Source organism: Penicillium brevicompactum (assembly GCF_028827555.1).
Source record: "Penicillium brevicompactum strain IBT 35665 chromosome Unknown utg000001l_segment0_segment0, whole genome shotgun sequence".
Classification (NCBI taxonomy): domain Eukaryota; kingdom Fungi; phylum Ascomycota; class Eurotiomycetes; order Eurotiales; family Aspergillaceae; genus Penicillium; species Penicillium brevicompactum.
Window position 1 is genome coordinate 5,275,077 of NW_026623203.1, and position 20,284 is coordinate 5,295,360.

A 20,284-nucleotide genomic window follows, 5' to 3' on the forward strand; every position below is an offset into this window, starting at 1 on the left:
CAAGATATGTGTTAGATGTTACTACTCTGCATGCTCCACATAACCCTTGTCGGTATTGCCACCGCCATGGTTCGAGGCCTTCTTCATCTCAAACTGCTCATGCTCGATGTACTTCATAGGGCGCTTGCTGCACACCGCGTCAGGGTCTCTAGTCACAATAAGGCCAGGGTCCGATCGGTAATATGTGTCGATATCCTCGAGAGTGCGGTTCGCTAAGTGAAATGTGAGCTTTTGCCCATGTCTTTGGGGATGTGTTTACGAACCTGTCTCTGGGTAGAAGAAGTAGATCACTGGAATAAAGGCAGCATTGAACACCGTCCAGACAATCCAAAATTTCCATCCAATATTCTGGATGCCAATGGGAGTGATTTCCACAATAACGAAGTTGCAAATCCTAGCGAAAAAGTAAGTTGCTGGTCACGACTTTGTTCCAAGCTTTGAATAGTGAACATACCAATTCGTAGCGGTAGCCACTGCAGTACTCTTGGTACGCATTGAAAGAGAGCTAATCTCGGTGGGGTAGAGCCAGGGAATGCCAAGCATGCCGATTCCGAATGCAATATAATAGAAGAAGAAGAAAGCGATCGAGGCGGACGCGACCGGAGAGCCCTTGGGCTTGTTTTCGGCAAATCGCAGCAAGATCGTGATAATTAAGAATGCCAAAAATTGGCCAAATGTCGAAAGAAGCATAAGGGTTCGTCGTCCCCAGTATTCAACCAAGGGAACTGACAGACACGTAAATAGCAAATATGAGATCGCATTGCAGGCAGTAAGCAGTCGTGCTATATGATTCGACAAACCAACAGCATCTGAGAAAAGTCAGCGCTCCATTTGAATTGTTTATATTGGGTATTGGGACTTGCTAATAAGCACGGTCGGCAAGTAATAAGACATGATGTTGATGCCTTGGAACTGCTGCATGAACTGCGTTCCAGCACCTAGAACCAGACGTCGCATGGTTTTTGTGGAGTTATTCTTCTTCCAGTTGAACAACAATTGAGACCATCTGATAGCGTTTTCGCGTTCATAGTGAATGCTATACTCGATCTCGTTGCGCTGGACGGAAATGTATGGATCGTTGATATCCTTGTCTTCGAGACAAGCGAGTACTTGGAGAGCCTCAATCTCGTGACCATGGGCCATGAGCCATCTGATAAATAGTTAAAATAGTTAGGATCTTCCCAGGCATAAGAAGTGACTGGGTTTGCAAAAGAGAATAATGGGATGAGAAAGATGACTGTACTAACCTAGGGGACTCGGGGAGCCACGGGACAGTCGCAAAGAGAATGATGATGAAGAGGAATTGCAGAGCAATAGGAAGTCGCCAAGCAATAGCGCCGCTGTTGAATGAGAGACCGTAATTGATCCAATTCACCGCGGCAAATCCAGCGATGTTCATCACCATCTCGAGCATGACAAGCTTGCCTCTCCACTTCGCAGGGGCGGTCTCGGTCTGCCAAATCGGTGCGCTCGAAGTATTAATACCGTTGCCGATACTATTTTCAACGATCACAGTTAGCACAAGGACTTGATGTCACCGCTTTGGAAATTGGAAGACATACCCGAGAATGATTCGGCCCACGAACATTTGTGGGAGGCTGAAGGAGCTGGCTTGAAGAATTGTTCCCACGGACATGATGATTGTTCCAAGAAGAATTGCCTTCTTTCGACCAAGGCGCTCTCCAGCAGTGAATGCAACAATGGCTCCGATGAAGCAACCAATGTCATAGATTGCAGTCACGGTTGAGAGTGTTGATGTCTTCGACGGGCCAACTAGATCATGGACCTCCAAGAAGTCCTGTGTTACTACCACACCACCTGCAAATTGTGAAGGTTGGAAAAAACATGCTCTTAAGTAGAATACGAGCTTCATGCATGCTTACTGAAGACTCCCTGATCATAACCAAACAGTGTCATATCCGTCGCACATGCGATCTGCGTAAAGAAAGGGTTCAATGAACAATCCCGACAGAAGATTGTGGGCAATTTACCGTCAACCAAACGGTCAGCCATCCTCCGGTCAGCCCAAAGTATGGCTTCCTCCCAGTTGTTGCTGACTGAGTCATTGTCAAGAGGTGGCCCAAGTAAAGGCTACAATATTCAAAGGTTGTTGAACTTGAAGAGTAGGAGAGATAAGTAGTTAGTCCCCAAAAGTTGGATATCCGTGATAGATATATAAGCGTTATCGGTATCTGTGAACCAGGCTTTTCGAATCACCCCATATTACAACCCGATAGGCTTCCAACTTTTGCGGGGTTGGTCCATGCGGGGGGGAGGTTGAAGCTGCGCTACCCCGCGGACATTGCTGTAAAAGGAAATTTAGGAGAGAGTCAAATTTAAGTGATATCACTGGTACTTGAAAATACTGTCCAATCATTTGGCCGTCGTTTTGCGGGGAAGCATGAATAAGTCATGCCACCCACGGAAGTAACCTTTTCCCTAGGCTCCCGGGACCAAAGATCTTAAAGTCCCGAAAGCTGGTTGGGGTCTTCAGCTGCAGCTACAAGCTGCTTCTGCAAAATTAAGCGTGGTACAGTCCTGCGGCTAAGTGATACTTAGCATATAAGACAAAGTCTACTGATTGTAGCACGCATAATTATTTCATTAGAGACCACATTACGCGTGGAACAAGTCCTGCGGCTTAGTGTCATTTAGCGTATAAGACAAACGTCTACTAATTGTACCGAGCATGACTGTTGTACTAGGGACCACATTACGCGAGGAACAATTCTTGAGGCTAAGTGATAAGTTTATAAGAAGAATTTCTATCAATTGTAGCGAGCATGACTATCGTACTAAAGGCCACAGGCCTATGAAGCCAATCTATTATTGGTTTGCAATCTAATATACTATTCAAGGCAATGTATAGCCACCATCAATGATGACGTTTGATCCAGTCATGTAACAGCATGCATCACTGGCAAGGAAGACATAGGCCTAGATAGTATGTATTAGCGACGCCCGTGGTGATTACGCCGTGTGATAATGGAAGTAAATTGGAATGTGCTTACACTCTTAAGCTCAGCTGGATCACAAATTCGACCTCCGGGGATCAGGGAAAGCCATTTTTCAAACAGTTCATTCGGCTGTTGAGTAAGCACTAAGCAGGAATTAGTTAGTGTGTGCGTAGATCAACCTCCTAAGTGGGACGGCAATCTTACTCTCAGTAAGGATGAAACCAGGGGAAACGCAGTTCACTCGAGCAAAGTCGGTCCACTCGACTGCTAGGCTCTTTGCCAGGTGCACTGCTGCTGCTTTGGAGGCGTTGTAGGCGACTTGGGTCTGGGGAATGTTGACGAGGATAGCGCTCACAGAGGCTGTGATAATCAAGTTACCCTTGCCCTGCTTTCGGAAGATTTTACCCGCGGCTTGGGCAGTCCACATAACACCCTCATAGTTTACTCGGTTGTCTCGAGCAAAACTTTCTTCGTCGTATTCAAGGTTGGGCCGGTTGGTACAGGTTCCGGCATTGGCGATCACAACATCCAGGCGGCCTTTGCCAAAGCCCTCTGTAATCTCATTGATGGTCGCGGCGATCTCGGCACGCTTTGTAACGTCAGAACAGAACGCCTCGATCCTTCTTCCCGTTTCGGCGGCCAACTGGGTAGCAGTCTCTGGGGCACTGGTACTGGAAGTGTAAATCACGGCGACATCGGCTCCGGCTTCCGCGAGGCCCCTAACAACCTCTAGGCCGATACCTCGGCAGCCACCGGTGACAATGGCGATCTGCCCCTCGAGAGAAAATTGAGAAAGCACGGGGGCGTGCACGTTGGGCGGCTGATATAGAGGCATTTTGTCCGGATAGTATTCGATTAAGGGAGGAAGAGAATGGAGAGCAACAATTCGGAAATCAAAGCTTTGCTTAGGTTCAGGAACAAGAACCACATGGAAGACGTAGAACTTGCCTTAAATAACATCGCAGTAACCTTCGAATGAAGTCTGGTAGACGATATATATTTAATGGCACCAATCGTACCTTTGGGGATGCTTGTTAATAGTAACACCCCACGCACCAGGGGATTTCGCATAATTTGCCGGATGGGGCAACTTTACCGGTGGACCAACTCGTCCCTTCTCCGCCACTTCTCCGCAAAATTGGCACGGTCCACGTCTTCGCCACATTGTCGATTTAAGGCGATATTAGCATCCCCAGATTTTGCAGCATCCTCATGCATCAAGACAAGATATTGTCATCAGTTCGCACACCATGAACGAGTCGACTTCACGGCACGATCTAGCCTCATCGAGACGAACGACGACCCTTGAAGGTTCTGCGACCCGCAGGTCTCGCAAGGGATGGTATGAAATTCTATTGGCGTTGCGGGCTGACTCGGACCTATCTAATTCGAGATGATTCCCCTAGCCCGACTTGTCGCCAACGAAAAATCAAATGTGACGAACGGAGGCCAGAGTGCAGTCAATGTCTCAAGACAGGGCGAGAGTGTAAGATCATCGATGGACTGTTCCGGATACATTCATCTTCTATCTCGAAACTCGTACGGCCTGACCGACCCCCTCGGACCCCACCCGCACAAACCAGCCTGTTGCCAAACCAGCCGCCTCCTTTGTCTGCAACTGTGGATCATTGCGATAATAGTCTGCAGCCGAGTCAGTTGTCTCTTTCCCCAGACTGCCGTGGGTATGTCATGCCGGGGACGTCATCAGTCGAGAATAATGTGGAGTACGATGGATCGCCCTCGTCATCATATGTACCCAGTCAAATCGTAGACCTGTCAATCCACAGGCGGCTCTCATGCAGTGAAGTGCTAGCATCAAACCTTTACGCCCATCAACAACGTGATGCTCCTGTCCAAGTGGAATCAAGTGTAACACCATCTCCGATGTCCAATACCACACCAGGTCATTGTTCCTCCCACGTCCCAGAACATTCAATAAGTCTGTCAGAAGAAAACGCCCGGGACCGTTCTGAAATCACATTTTTCTTACGATATGCCTCTGAAGGACCAACACGTTGGATGGATGTGACCGGCCATGTTCCTTATTTTAGTCAATACTTGGCCTTGCTTTCCGATAAAAGTGCACTTGTTCGTTATGCTGCTGTTGCATTGGCAGCGAAACAGCTCGGCCAAACAAAAGAACCATATTCAAAAACTCAAAACACCACTCATCAGGGCCTCATGACAAAGGCTCTGACCGAAGCAGTTGCTCTTGAAGAACATGGGCTCAATTTCTTGTGGTATGGGGCAAAGTACTACGAGAAAGCTATTCAGCTACTTTTCAAGCAACTTGCTCGAGAGGATTGCGCTATATGCCATCCGTCTCCACGCACCATCTATCAAGCAGACAAAATGTTTACTGATAGCCATGATACCCATCTTGATGCAGATGGCAGTGCATCATCGCTTTTTCAGATCATTGCTGCCTGTATCCTCTGCCAGTACGAAGACTTGAGTGCAACAGAAAAGGCCGTGTCCGGTCATTTGGATGGGGTATACAAGTTGATCTGGTCTTTCTTAAGCGCAGAAGCTGACTTCGCACACGTACCCCGAATTCCGGAATCACAAAGAGCCATGGAGGCGGCTTTCTGGTATTTTACCTTGAATGATATGCTTGATGCTCGTAAGATAATCTCCTCCACTATCTACATGGTGTTACAATCGAGTATGAAACTTATTTTGGCCTTGTCCAGATAATTCAGGAAAGCCCTGCCGCGTCGATACCGAAGATTTTGCGCTATGGCGTCGTATGGGGCTTCCCCTTGACGAGACCGCGAGCCTAATCCTTGATATCATCCATGATCATAACCAAGACATTGTTCTTTTGCGGTCTCTGATTAGGCTTGGATGTCTGTACTTCAGAGGCAATGTGTCTGACCCAACACAATGGTTGCAACTTAATGATGAGTTGAATCGGTGGTGTGAAATACTGCCACCTTCTTTTTCGGCTTCTATTCAGCTGCCTCTGCCCCCTGGTGATCATAACCATACTATTTCCTTGGAATCATGCTTTTTGCAAGAAGTCTGGTTTGGGACGGATGTGTGCCCCATTGCGATGGCATTCTATCACATGATCAGTATTCTTCTGTTGGTGAACCTGCCACAAGAGCTGTTCACTAGAAGATATACGGAGCGTCATGTCGACCTACTGGCCGCTTACAATGCCTTTCAGCGTGACTTGTACCAACACGCTATAGGCATTATTTCAATCGCGCAAGGGAAGCCGAGTTATACCGTTCGCAAATACCTGGTTCAGCCGCTTTATGTTGCCGGTCGTAGCTTGACGGATATGGCTGAAAGGAAAAATGTTTTGGGATTATTCCGTGACATAGAAAATGAGTTGGGGGTATGTGCCAAGTATCGCATTAGTGATCTGTTGGAAGAATGGGGGCCGTCTTCAAAAGTGTTGGGGTATTTCGACACGGAATGAGTCAATGTCCTCACGTTATGTGCTCTCGTTTCTAGAATTTAACGCTACTCAAAGAAAACTTATGCTTCATGCAGACTTTCATTTTAATATTTTGCTCTCATCTTATTGAGCTATCTAATTACATATTCCGAATAATGGAATTGCTCACTGCACACCCGCAATCATGACCTTGAAAACATCCTGTCGGCCAGCTTTCACCAGTTCAAAGGCTTCCTCTGCTTGTTCAAACTTGAAACGGTTAGTGACAAGACGCTTGACATCGATTTGACCGCTGCTAATCAGGTCAATGGCGGCAGGGTAACATCCAGGAAGGTATCGGATGGAGCCCCTGATGACTAAGCCCCTGATGCAGACCGCGGTGATGGGGAACTGGATGTTCTCTTTACCCATACCGGCCTGAACAAAGGTGGCACCGGGCTTGGCAGCAAAGATGCCCAGCTGCACACAAGGCTCTGCGCCAGAACACTCAAGCACGACGTCGAATCCATCACCCATACCAAGCTGCTCCTTCATTTGCTGCGCAACCTTCTCAGCATGCTCCATGGGATCAGCCCCGGTCTCCGCCCGCGAAGGAGTGAATGTGTGATCAACGCCATATGACTTGGCCACCTCGAGTCTTGACTGCACAACATCAACGGCGACGACAGCCTTGGCACCATATGCCTTGGCAACCGCCTGGGATAGAACACCGATCGGTCCACATCCGAGGACCAACACTGTCTGGTGAGCCCGCAGGTCCGCGGTCTTCGCAATTGCACATGCGACTGAGACTGGCTCGACCATAGCCGCTTCCTCCATATTCATCGAATCAGGGACCTTGTAGCAGAAGTCCGCGGCGTTCACATAGTACTTGGCCAGAGTGCCATCCCAAGGAGGAGTGGCAGCGAAGACCATGTGACCACAGAGGTGATAGGCACCCTTGCGGCAGTAGTCGCAGCGACAGCATGGAACACCCGGCTCCATAGCAACACGGTCACCGGGCTTCAGGTTTGTGACTTTGCTGCCGGTCTCAACTATCACACCCGAGGACTCGTGACCGAGGACCATCGGGCCGGTGAGCTTGTAGTCACCGATACGACCTCGCTGCCAGCTGTGGAATATGAGTCAGTCGTGTTGTTTGAGAGATTCGAGTAATTTGCATACTAATGAACATCGCTACCACATATACCTGTCTGTGCGACATGAACAATCACATCATAGGGATCCTTGAGCTCTGGCTTGGGGCGATCCTCGATGACAACGTCTTTGACGGTCCTTAAGACAAATGATGGGTTCTGTCACTTGTTAGATAGAGAGTTCAAATGAAGAGTTCGGTTTGCTCACTTCCATAGTGAAATCTTGATCAAAAACGATTCTTTGACTTGATTGAAACACAATTCTTTCACTTTGAGGGAGTTCACCGTTTCATCTTATGTACTTTCATGAGAGACAGAGAATATGGTAGATTTGGTGGGGAATCGAAGATACTGGAGCGCCTAATTTTCCTGGAACAGAAATTCAGGCGACCCCGCTTTCTGGATGACCGCGCAAGTTTCTCCTCACAAGACCCGATCCACTCTACGATGGCAATTTAGTGCTTTCATGGTTATGAAAGCGAAATGGGACAAGTTTGATGGATTGTTGTCTATTTTAAAGTAGTCAATTGCCTGAGTCCCGTTTTTGCTTTTTCTTCCTTCTCATCTCTCAGTTCCTCACCTACACTTTCTCAACTTCCGTTATTATTTCTTGATTACTTTCTCTGAACCTACTCCTCCAAGCTTTCGCTTTTCATCTGCAACGATGCCTATCCCAATTCCCACGGCAGACAAGCTTGTCGACCTCTTCAGCTTGAAGGGCAAAGTTGTCGTCGTCACCGGCGCCTCAGGCTCCCGCGGAATTGGTTTCGAAGTAGCTCGCGGGGCTGCCGAATTGGGAGCTAATGTGATCATCACATACTTCTCTCGCGAGACGGAAGCCGTGGAGAACACAAAGAAACTGTCCGCCGAGTTCGACGTAAAGGCCAGCGCATACCACTGTGACGTTTCCAATTATGACTCTGTCGAGACCTTTGTGCAGACTGTGATTAAGGATTTCGGGCAGATTGACGGTTTCGTGATCAATGCCGGACAGGCCGCTGAATGTGGCGTGCTTGACGGCTCTGTTGAGGACTGGATGAAGGTCATCCAAGTCGATCTGAATGGCGTGTTCCACTGTGCCAAGGCTGTCGGCACACACTTCAAGGAGCGTGGCACAGGCTCGTTGGTAATCACATCATCCATGTCGGGTCATATTGCGAACTTCCCTCAGGAGCAGACTTCTTACAATGTTGCCAAGGCGGGCTGTGTGCATCTGGCCAAGTCGTTGGCTAACGAGTGGAGGGACTTTGCTCGTGTGAACTCTGTTTCCCCCGGTTATATTGACACTGGTCTTTCAAGCTACATCAGCAAAGAGACCAAGGACTTGTGGAGGTCTCTTATTCCTATGGGTCGTGATGGTATCTCAAAGGAGCTGAAGGGCATTTATGTATACTTGCTCAGTGACGCGAGCTCTTACACGACTGGCTCTGATATTTTGGTTGATGGCGGCTACTGCGCTCGTTGATTCAACAATATTGCATTTAAAGAGCTATCATTTTTAAGTATCGCCATAGATCTACTAATGGATTCTATTACATTTATATTTACCGACTTCTGCTAAATTTTGTACACTCTTCGTGGTACTTGAGACTAATAACAAGGAGACTCTTTCAAGAAACAAGATCTTGTTGACCTTTATACGCACCTTCTGAGTCATCTTCCTGTACGTATTCCTAGGCTTCTGCACTGAACTTTGAAAGGAAGACCCGGACCAGAGAAAGAGAAGGAAAAGAAAACTCTGTCTCTGTCGTTGGTCAGTCACAAAATAGTACGCAATCTCAAGACTACCATCCAGCAAGGCTTACATCAAGATAGCCGATATTATTAGTGATCAGCTTCCCGTCTTTGTTGGATGGAAAAGATCATCCCCATGCTTGAAAGCAACAGGCCACTGCATCAAGAATAGGTCGAGATATTCTAGACCCAGATCATCAAGCTGCACTACTTAGTCAAGATCCTCAGGATAATGCTTATTGTTCCAAGGCTTACTAGTAACAATTTCCTCCCAAGGAATACCACTTTGCTTTATAGCTTTACCAACAACAGAATCAGTGCCATAGCTATAGAAGTCAGCCTTATTGTCCGTATTGAGTTGTCGAGAGAGCTACCATCTTGCTGTATCAATATATCGATAACCTACGTAAAGAGCAGCAAGGACTGCTGCTTCTAAAGTCCCCTCATCTTGCCAGGTTTTGAGACTAATTGTTGTGATATGAGGCTGGTGCAGATCAGGAACCAAGCCGCACCGTCGGAATTAGCTCCGGAGTGTCCATACAGACGACCAAGTTGATTGGAAATCAACTTGGGTCATTGTTATATATATAGGCACATGTATCACTCTGAAATAATAAGTCAATTCATACCTCTGAATTACAACACTGTCTTCCACGAGCCTTGGCGCACATGACCACTTGAATCAGGGGTAGCCTGTGTATTTTCAGTCCATCAGTGTAATATTGAATTTGAACGGTACACACATTGCTATCGTTAATACGCCCCTTCTATGCCATATATAGCTCGAGAGCCATTGTCAGTCCTTTGAGTTCCTTTTTAGTGGCATCACAACAGTACTCCTGCTCCTCTTTCTCGACATCTGGTGTTTCAAGGCAATTTCACGCCCCATTGTCACAAAGCAAGTTGCCACTCCCGTGTTGAACAGCGTTGATAGCATACCACATCACCAGCCGGCGTCTGTCTCCACCTATGTCTACCTGGAAGAGACGTTGTAGCATGCAGGAGATTATTTTTATTGCAATGATGCTGAGATATTTTACCAATCAGATTTGTTGATCATTCAAGCGTAATCAGTTCTTGATCTGACTACCTTGCCTATTTTGGTCAATCTCAGAGTATTCTCACGTTCATCCTCACCCTTAGAGTAGCTCTATGTATGAGAAAAGTCATGATCATCGACTTTCTCTGCTCATGTGCACCAAATCGGTGTTTGTGAAGACATCAAGGAGCTGATTGTGGAAACATGTGAGGCATCTAGGAACGAGAACCACAAGAGATCAAATGTAGCTTGTGAAAGTTTTCATCTCGACTGTCCGCAAAACTTCACATACCTGGATAGGGTCCTATCAGCCCTGTCTTGACCCAGGGAGTTGTTTTGCTCCATAACGCTTTGTCTCGGTTTCTGAGAGCACATGGGCCGCTGCTAGGAGCCATATAGCCCCCAGGAGGCTCAACATAGCTTCTGGGACACTATCCCTACACCTCGGGGAATCAAAGTCAGATTCCTATTGGTAGCTAATTAATTCCCGGAGCCTTGAGTGCGATTCCTGAACCATAGGCTCCCCTGAAAGCGAGGAAGCCTGCTTTTTTGCTTCCTCGCGCTACATCTTGTATCTAGAGTCGAATTGTAGCTTTCTTAATATTGATTATTCATCTACGAAACTCAGTCCCCATCTACGTATACGTGAGACCCTCACAGATAGTTTCATCAGGTCCTGGAACAGAAGTGCGGTTCCTTGGGCTATGACTTGCCTTTCCGGGAGTGATTGAAAGTCTCCTTTTTGTGCGCAGGTCTGGTGAAGGTGTGTTATGAGGGTTTCCGCGAGCCTAGAAGGCAGAATGTTGACTCTAGGATGCAGAAGTAGGGCCCCAGGAGCGCGACAGCTCCTAGATTCAGCCAATGTTTTCCTAAACCCAGTTCGTATTCAATCAGGATCGTATAGTGGAGATCTCAGGGGTAGAACTCGGTTTCCTGGAAACAGGAAATAGCCCCAGGCGCTAAAGAGGAGTTCCCAGAGAATAAACAGCTCCTAGAACTGCGTTTGGCGTTTCCAGGATCAACGCATTGGTTCCCAGAGTCAGATCAACAATAGTTGTCGATCAATATAGATGAGCTAGTTTTGTTACGTCGTAAGGCGGTACAGATAGAATTGTCGAGACTCGCTAGCCGACCCACGAGCTGTTTTTCTGCCAATATGGTCTGTCTTCGTACTATACAAGGCTCGGCTGAACTTGCTGTCGGCATTACTTTGGCCACTGCCGTTAAGTGTATGATATACAAACGACTTTTATCTACTAGCTCTCGGTTCTGAGCCAAGACATACTTATTTCAGATAAGGAAAACTTCCACTAGCATTTTTAGGCTCATATAAAAACAACACTTGCAAATGTGAATCGGTTGCGTAGTGCTCTAGGGTCAGACGATCAGAATTTCATTCATTTGGTTGCTAAATTTGCTCCAAAACTCTATATCTCTGTTGCTGGTCTGAATGCCAGCGTCTAGTCACATGTGGTCACATGTGATTGACAGATTTCCCATTTCCCCCGTGCGTTTGCTGAAAATTGTAATCACCTACACCGACTCGAGGTCAGTTGTGCCGACTGGCGAAGCAGTGCAGAGGTAGACGGGTCTCGCGGTAGATGAGCCCCTGCCACTCTAGCTAAGCGACGGGGCCCACTTTGCTCGATTGCTACCCGTGGGGATCCTATTGATTGCTGAGGCAGTTGACTCTGACGAGGCTCGTTTGATGCTGAATGTCCGATGGTGACATGCTCTCTATCGGTTGATAGTTCGCTTGCCGAGGGGACTTGGACTGGACGAACTAAGGCATCTAAACTTCCTTCATTTCGACTGCCTTTATCAGCATCCCGACATTATAGAACTAAGATCATCCATACTTACCACACATAGCATGACGTGCCAAAGCCTGTATATTGCTTCTCCAACCACTCTCTCACATAGGATAGATAGGCCTGCACTTGGCATTGATTGTAACATAGGATCACGTATTCGATTACTTAGTCCTCGTCCTTAGCTAAATAAAACACACAGTAAATCTCATCGACATTTCTACTTAAGCTGAGATTCTGCAGCGATAAGTTTTAGACTCCAGCCCAAATATTAGTGATCAGTGTTAGGATAGCTGGTCGAGTTAGCGAAAATACTATGCACCTTATCAGTTATAAAGGGATAGATGGATTGTACTAGCCTAGCACTAGTCAATAGGGGTGCCGGTGGGTCTTATCTAAGCTCATGAGAGAGTTATCGGTCAGGGTTGTCCGATTCTATCTGGCGTCTTCTGGAAGCTGACGACGTCTGACGCTAGCATGGATATATAGTGAATAGAGTGGCAAGTCTAGAGTCATAAGGCACTTATGCTTGGTTGCGGATGGCTGCTTCATACTATTACTGGCCAATTTATTCGGCCTGCTGTTGCTGGTGCTATCTTGTATAAAGGAATTCTTTGGTAATAGCATAGAGCTTGGATTGCAATATTAATAATTAGAACGGTTCTCTGGTGAGACTGTTCAGCTCTTAATAGCCTATCTTGGTGTCTTCAGGCTTGATTGAGTCTTTGTATAGAGCGTCTTTCTTTATTATCTAGTAATAAACGCCAGGACTGCTATTAGGGCTGAATTCGATCTTATAAACAAGAAATGGATTTCTAGGTAGTATGGTGGACATTGATACGATCTTCAAAAGTAGAAATTCCTTAGATTGTTGGTGTTGTTGGGTATTCTCTGTGGTGTTCCTTCACTAGCTTTATATATCATCGCTATAAGCCCCTTGCTTACATATCTACGTGGTTACTAGCATGGAATACTTTCTTGAAATAGTCGATGCGTTGAAGAATGTATTAAGATTTAGTATGCGTCGATATAGGCTGATCAGTAGACTGTAAAAAGAGATCTTATTCGAGATCACTGCTGTAATTAGCTATAGTTGTGACTGTGGATTGCGATGACCATATATTGGTAAAAGGATTAACAACTGTTTTTGGTAGTATATTCGGCAAAATTAAGAGATACCTTTTAAGCTTTGAAGTGTATGCAGATTGTGAATTACCTTAATACTTATAGTAAGAGATACGTTAAGTGATATTAAAACAGATTCGATCTTCCGAGGCCTTTAGCACGCTATTAAGAACAACTTTGATGTTCCTAGGAGTTAGGAATTAGAGATTCTCCAACTCTATCTAATTAATATTATCAAGATATAGATGCTGCTGTATAATTACTATGTATCTTAGTAGAGTGATAAGCTATATTCCTTGTTAGTTATAGAATTTAGTTGAGGTAGGTATATAAAGGCTTCGTTATATTTAACCTTTATCACTCTTATCTTATCCTTACTCACACTTCATTTCCTTCTAGCTCCAATCTACTATCTAATTATAGTATATTTTAGTTTATTCTTATTATGTTTACCAATAAGCTAATATGTAACAGTCTAATATTAGAAACCTGTTTAACGAGCTTTTACTGTAGATTTTATTGTATTTAGACGATAGTGCGATTTTCGCCTTTGCAAAGTTATGTAAAGACCTTGATTTTAGACTTCAGCCTAGCATCTAGAGATATAACATTAAATTTTAAAATAAGATTTTATTACATCTAGCTATTAAAAACGATAATATTAATCTTACTGCGGTTTTACTTTAGTATGATGCTAATATTAATACCTTATTCTAAGGGAAAATATCTTTAATGAGATCGTTTTAATATACTTCTACTACAATATATAAGCTACTGTTTAATTATTGAAAGCTAGAAATCAATACCTAGAACCAAGCGTGCGAGACTATACTATAATATGCTATTTACTATAGAAATTACTCTATGGCCAAGAGATTTCTAGCACAGCCTAAAGTCAGAGTAGACATCAAACATAAATACGACTAAGCAGCACTACACCTTGCAGTCTTCACTAGCAGGATAGAGTTCGTACATCTTCTACTATTAAAAGATGGTAACCCTGATCTACAAGATGATTTAGGCGACTCATCCTAGGCCTAGGCACGTTACTTTAATAGACCTATGATGAAAATAATTATTTTTAACGACTCCAACTCCAACTTGTTTATTAGAACTCAATTATCACAGGACGCTCTACTACCACTACATCAAGCAATCATCCATGGTTCTCTAGCGACTATCCAGCAGCTTTTTAAAAGAAAAGATCCGGCACTAGACAGCTAGGATTAGAAAGGCTATACACCACTCTATCTAGCTATCGAAAGTAATTGCCCTGAAGTAGTCGATTTGCTTTTAAGTCATCTGCATATCAATATAAACTATACAGACAAGGATGGAAATACACCCTTTTGGCTTTCTACTTACTTGTCTTACTATAAGATAACAGAAAGACTGTTAATCGAGAAAAGCATTGACGTTAATCTTATTGGGGCCTATAGGAGATTTGAAATGCCGTCTACATCTCTACACCACGTTGCGGCCAGATTGGATACTATGCTCCTACAACGGCTCCTTAGAGTGCCAGAGATTAATCCGAATTTGTATATTATAGGTCACTCTCCAATCTCTATCGCCGTATCCCACAGATACGTGAGCACGGTTGCTTATCTCTGAGTATGGGGAGCGTGAGGATCACTAGGAGGGGCTTTATAGATCCGCTAATCTATCAAGCAGCTGTATACAACCATCATGATGTGGTTAGGATATTAGTGCAAGAAGGTACACGTCTAAACATCAATAAAAGCACGATCGTATCTTACAACACTGTACTCTATATTACTATATATGATGGTGACTTGGAGATAGTCTAGACACTATTATCCTATCACTAAATTGATATCAACCTCCGGAATGAATATTTTGAGGATCCGTTGATGTTGGTAGTCAAGGATGGTTATATCTCAATTTTTAATGCTCTTTTAGTAAACACCAGACTCCAATGCTTCAGTTTAAAGAGACCTCTTGAGCTAGCAAGAGAAAACTGCATCAAAAGGGCTATTCAGAACAGAATAGAAGCCGACAACTCTCGTCAAACATTCTGAAGGCGGTCTTCGAGGATGAACCTTAGTGGTTTGTACAGTTAGCGACATCCAGACCTGTCATGATATAATACCAGAAGGTTGTTCTTAGCATCATTTGCCAGGAGTCTAGGAATTAATTGTGTGTATATCCCCGCCGAACAGGTTTATTCACAGTAATACCATGTTCAGCTTCAATGAAGCCTAGCTGTTTAATACCATCTAATTCATCCAAGTTTCACTTACAAACTATCATGAGGAGGTATTTCGTACAAGTTCTTGTCTCAAGGCTTCATCTGTTGCCCATTTACATATTAGATTGAGTGATTAAGGGTGAACAACAGGTGAGATTGAGCGTCAACAGTTGAAACCGTTGAGGTAGCGTTCACAGACTTTTTGGAAGCCGGTCGAGGTCAGGTCTGGCAATGACAGCAGCCTCAGTGTGCCTGGCTTTAAAATACCCTTCAGTACAATCTCTCTTGTATTTTGTTTCATAGGCTACGATGGACCTTCCGACTTCACCTTTCCCGTGTGACTGACCAGTCAAGAGATAGTGTCGGATTACCCACGACGTTGAAGATGAGAACCAGGAGCAAAGCGACCAATAGCAATTTTCAGATGGTGCTCCCATCGAAGCCGAGGTTAGTCAGGCCCTCTTCGATGGCAAGCGAGCGAGATCACTAACACTATATAGGTTCCAGTGCACACACCCGGTTCCCTTACAGCGGAGTTCATGAAACTTCTACACTACAACGACGCCCTGGCTACACCAGCCCTCAACCTTCTGGGCCTGTATCTTTGCCTGTGGGAGTGCTACGTTGTCAAATCTGCCGAGAAGATACGACTCGAGGAGGAGCAACGACAATTTCAAGAGTTAAATGAGTGGCTCGTAAGCCACAGCGACATCCTTCTACAGCCCTGCGATGAGCAGGTATTGATACTTTCGAATCGAAAGCAATCAGTTCGAGCACTTTGTAATGGCGACGTGTCATCCTTGCAAGCGAGCAATAATTAAGCCTATTATGTTAATGGGCCATGATCAGGTCTCAGTGTTTTTTAAGCGCTCGTGGACGATAACGACATCTGAATAGTCCTGTTATTTATTTGACTCCTTTCCTAAATATTATCCTTCTTTTTAGCGGCCCATATAAGCGCCGGTGAAGTTCCGCTGGAATTGGTGACGGGGCGTTAACTATTCACGGCTGTGGATACACCAGTCATTACGGATTCAAGGACTAAGCATCTGGCTATAAAGCTTCCCTAGTCTGCGATGAACTAGCGTTAGAAGAAAAATCAAATTCCTGCTCAGCCTGCAGCATTCTGTCCCTACCAACCCTCGTCGAATTGCTACTTTATACACTTTGCATTTCACCACCAGCCTTCAACGGCGAGTTTTGAACAAAGATATACGAATTTAACAATGGTCTGTACCCGTTGTTCCAATGATTGTTTGGGGCTGAAAGTGGTAGACTGTGATTTGGATATCGACCTTCACGCCATCTGGCAAGAGTGCTCTGGCATACCGACACCACCTCCCTGTGTCGCCACCGACTTCGAACACCCTCAGCAGATTCTCTCGGATGAGAGTAAGCTTGCAGTATATGAGAGTTCAGGGTCATCCTTGATCGACCTATTTCATCCCACTTACGACAAGCTGTCAGCCTTCAGATGGGCTGGTCCTGACCCACTGTCCATGTCTACCCCGAGTTGAGACGGCCACGTGGAATCTCCGTACGGTACGCGAACAGTTGCTAGATACGATCTCCTGCCATGGTATTGGTGCAATAGGCACTGGATTCCGTATGTCCCTTTGGCCTCGCATGGAACCCTTACCGCATTCCACTCATTTAACACTTCCTTCACTAGTTGCGCTATGTACCCACAAAGGTGTCCCTTGATACAAGGCTTTTTGTGCATAACATACTGGGTAATAACAAGTGAGATTGGTCCAAAAATTGCGTTGTTATTCAACATTTTCCAGTGAGCATAAATTAGATGGGAGGCTATTCCACGCACTAAATTTTGCAAGTACTTAGAAATACAAGATCCTTTTAAGCAGTAGTTCTACTTGATTCGAAAAGTCAACTTTAGTATTATGTATCCCTTGATCCAATGTTTATTGTGCATAACATACTGGGTAACTACAAGTGAGATTGGTCCATAAATTGCGTTGTTATTCAACATTTTCCAGTGAGCATAAATTAAATGGGAGGCTATTCCATGCACACTTTTGCTGGTACTTCGAACTGAAGATGTTTTCTTAGCAGTACTTCTCCTTGATTCGAAAAGTCAACTGTAGTATTTCTATGCTGAAAAATGGCACATCGCCTCGAAAAGACAGTTCTTCACCCTCGTTCAAGTACCTTGTGAGATTGAGGCTGGAAGGGTGGTTCCGGTCATCAAATACACTAGTTAGTCGTTCTAGAGACGAATTCAGTGCCTGCTCATAAAAGCGCAGCCGGATAGCTGTTTGTCGTGGCGAACCTGAAGACCATCTCTCTCTTTTCTCATGTGCGTACCAGCCTCCTTCAAAACAAGGTTATCCTGCTCCAGCTTCTTGCCATCGATGTGCTTGGACGCGCATGACTGCCATAGTTGTCGATAGACTTCAACAAGTTGAGCTGCTGGAAAGGTTAACTTGGGATCGTCGCGCTCGAGGTCTGCTAGAACCTTCAAGATAGGTTGCAATGGATCAGTCGCCAGGGTGCAATTTGTATCTACATCCTGTTGTCAAGAGGGCTATGGTGGTTAGCAAAGTATCAAGAGGGCTATGGTGGTCATCAAAGTATTCGGAGCCAATCGGTTTCACTTACCAAAAGGGTATGGCCAGAAGTTTCTTGTGAGTTGTCTTTCTCGCCAAGGATTGGCAATTCACTGGTCTGTTAAGCTATTTTGTGCATTCATTTTGTCTTCAGCAGCAAGTCATGAGTCTGGGCAATACTATGATCATCGATCGTTGATGCCTCTTTTAGACTATGCGAACGCAATTGACTATGTACGAGATTCTTAACTTTTAATTGATGCTGTCAACCTTTGGCTACAGTTTGATTGCACTTCGGCGTGCTGCTGGCAGTGAACTCAATCAAAGTATAGTGATCAATAAGTCGGTCGGTAAATGATCAAGCCTCACAGTGTTGCGGGCCAAATATGAACGCTCTTTGAAGTTTACATATCAATTGGAGGTCTTTTCGACCTTCGTTGAAAGCCTCGAAAATTCAAGAACTGGCACATCGTAGACATAAAAATCTGAAATGAATATTTTAAAAAAAATATATTATTATTCATGTTTCATGTTACAAGTTCGAAAATTGAGGGTTGACAACGATTAGCCAAGCTTCAACGCGTTGAGCACCCACCCGCACGTCCGACTGTGACCTCGCTATCTGCAGTCTAGACAGACAGACCCGCAGCTCAACACAACCTACATAAAACTAAAAGCGAGGCTAGGGGAAAAAATGCATGACTTCTCCATATGAAATTATAGGCGTTTTTCAGTTATTCAACGTTGAATCGCTCATAGATGAGGTGATCAGCACACGAAATGTGAGCCTGTCATCGCAGACAGAATATCTCCCCTAAAGCCTCAATTTAAGAGGGCCGCGAAGGATTCAACATTGAGCCAGCGTTTCATGACCGACCCAGCATCCTTATTCTCAACACCAATCGACTCGTCTCTCTCGCTGAGGATCCAAGGGCACCAAAATGTCGCTGCAAATAGTTGCGGTGAAGAGAAGACATTGGTAAGTCTGTGCAAATGGCTTTGTGATTGAGCATAAATGTCAACTTAGTACTTTAAAGGCTGAATAAGGTATTGTGATCCTGGGCATCCTGCCCGTATGAAAGAATGATCCGTAAGGAAGAAAGCTCCGCATTCTCGTTTATTCTACTGAGACATTCATATTCATGGGATCATATCCGACCCGATGTAAGGGTCTCTCGTATACGTAGATGAGGACAACGTCTGCCGGATGAATAATCAAAAGAGAGAAACGAGCACATCAATTCAAGCCCAGTGACAAGCGATAGATCAATTCTTATGAAATCAAGTCCACGAGAATTTCAGTCAACTATAGAAGTTGCTAACATCCAAAGAGAAAGCAAAGCGACGAAGAAGCCGCCTACGGTCCATGCCGTATCCCAACCGAAAACGAACTGAGCAGCTATGACAACCAATAAGGATGTTGCTACTAAAAGCAAAAATGCCAGATGCATATCTAGTGTCCAACCCTCCTTGATGAAGATACCTGTGAATTGGAGTTCTATCAGGCTTGGGCGGTGTGAAATGTGCCAAGTGTTGAAACAACTTAAGATCTCCCTATGGCAGATGGATTAGGGTATATTCCAATTTGGATTCTTGATTGACTTGCTTACCGGTGGCTGTATACTAGGTGCTCGTTCTTGAGAAAGTCATTCGATGCGGCAAGGCTCGGGCTGGAGAAGACATGTTTCATGGAAGCAGGTGTTGACAATAATAAAAGCTTCCGTCTAGCATCATGCAATATCTTAGCTGGGCAAGCGCCGGCCTCATCAAGGCCCGGAAAGCACTCATAACACATGCAAGTATAGTCCGCTGTGTCATAACAGTCTGCTGTATCAGTGTAACAATCGTAAACACAGCCAGATGTGGCATCACAATTGTCTATGATGTTTTCCAGTCTTCTCTTCTCCGAAAATAATTCAGTCTCAGAGAATGCTCCAACATATTCGCATTCCTCTGCTTTTGTCATTTTATCCTTTAGCCCTAATATCGAGAGCTAATATATAATGAGCGAAGTTATTTGGAAGAATTATGTCGTCAATCTTACCTCGACACTGTCAACTCGTGCGACTCTGAATCCAGGTATGCATTTTCTCCAATTTCCTTTGCGATTGTACCAGGCTTTTCGGATCTCGCTCCATGTAGTCACTTCATCTTCCGGGCTGGAGACACGCACAGGCAAGATTGTGCAACAGGACGGCTTACCCCAGCACATTAAAACCACAGCAGATCCATTTTCTGGAAAGATGTATTTCAGTTTTTCTTTCAGATCTTCTATTCGGCGCTTGTGTTCATTC

General features: G+C 45.0%; 6 protein-coding genes across 6 annotated transcripts; 2 read left to right on the forward strand and 4 right to left on the reverse strand.

Moving 5' to 3' along the window:
* Window positions 1-21: 21 nt before the first annotated feature.
* On the reverse strand, window positions 22-2,066 carry N7506_001779 (sugar porter family MFS transporter; the record flags this gene model as incomplete). The annotated part of the gene is made up of 8 exons (XM_056951075.1): window positions 22-212; window positions 264-394; window positions 455-809; window positions 864-1,150; window positions 1,248-1,496; window positions 1,563-1,818; window positions 1,884-1,935; window positions 1,992-2,066. 8 exons carry the CDS (start codon window positions 2,064-2,066, stop codon window positions 22-24), a joined length of 1,596 nt encoding a protein of 531 aa, XP_056816990.1.
* Window positions 2,067-2,853: 787 nt separating this feature from the next.
* On the reverse strand, window positions 2,854-3,792 carry N7506_001780 (oxidoreductase; the record flags this gene model as incomplete). The annotated part of the gene is made up of 3 exons (XM_056951076.1): window positions 2,854-2,937; window positions 3,012-3,100; window positions 3,162-3,792. 3 exons carry the CDS (start codon window positions 3,790-3,792, stop codon window positions 2,854-2,856), a joined length of 804 nt encoding a protein of 267 aa, XP_056816991.1.
* Window positions 3,793-4,207: 415 nt separating this feature from the next.
* On the forward strand, window positions 4,208-6,387 carry N7506_001781 (Zn(II)2Cys6 transcription factor domain-containing protein; the record flags this gene model as incomplete). Its single annotated transcript, XM_056951077.1, has 3 exons — window positions 4,208-4,299; window positions 4,364-5,580; window positions 5,651-6,387. The coding sequence occupies 3 exons, from the start codon at window positions 4,208-4,210 to the stop codon at window positions 6,385-6,387; spliced, it is 2,046 nt and encodes a 681-aa protein (XP_056816992.1).
* Window positions 6,388-6,531: 144 nt separating this feature from the next.
* Window positions 6,532-7,716, reverse strand: N7506_001782 (NAD(P)-dependent alcohol dehydrogenase; the record flags this gene model as incomplete). The annotated part of the gene is made up of 3 exons (XM_056951078.1): window positions 6,532-7,477; window positions 7,531-7,661; window positions 7,711-7,716. 3 exons carry the CDS (start codon window positions 7,714-7,716, stop codon window positions 6,532-6,534), a joined length of 1,083 nt encoding a protein of 360 aa, XP_056816993.1.
* A 450-nt stretch (window positions 7,717-8,166) lies between these two features.
* N7506_001783 (SDR family oxidoreductase) lies at window positions 8,167-8,967 on the forward strand (the record flags this gene model as incomplete). Its single annotated transcript, XM_056951079.1, has 1 exon — window positions 8,167-8,967. The coding sequence occupies one exon, from the start codon at window positions 8,167-8,169 to the stop codon at window positions 8,965-8,967; it is 801 nt and encodes a 266-aa protein (XP_056816994.1).
* Window positions 8,968-19,288: 10,321 nt separating this feature from the next.
* On the reverse strand, window positions 19,289-19,956 carry N7506_001784 (uncharacterized protein; the record flags this gene model as incomplete). Its single annotated transcript, XM_056951080.1, has 2 exons — window positions 19,289-19,544; window positions 19,601-19,956. 2 exons carry the CDS (start codon window positions 19,954-19,956, stop codon window positions 19,289-19,291), a joined length of 612 nt encoding a protein of 203 aa, XP_056816995.1.
* Window positions 19,957-20,284: the final 328 nt, after the last annotated feature.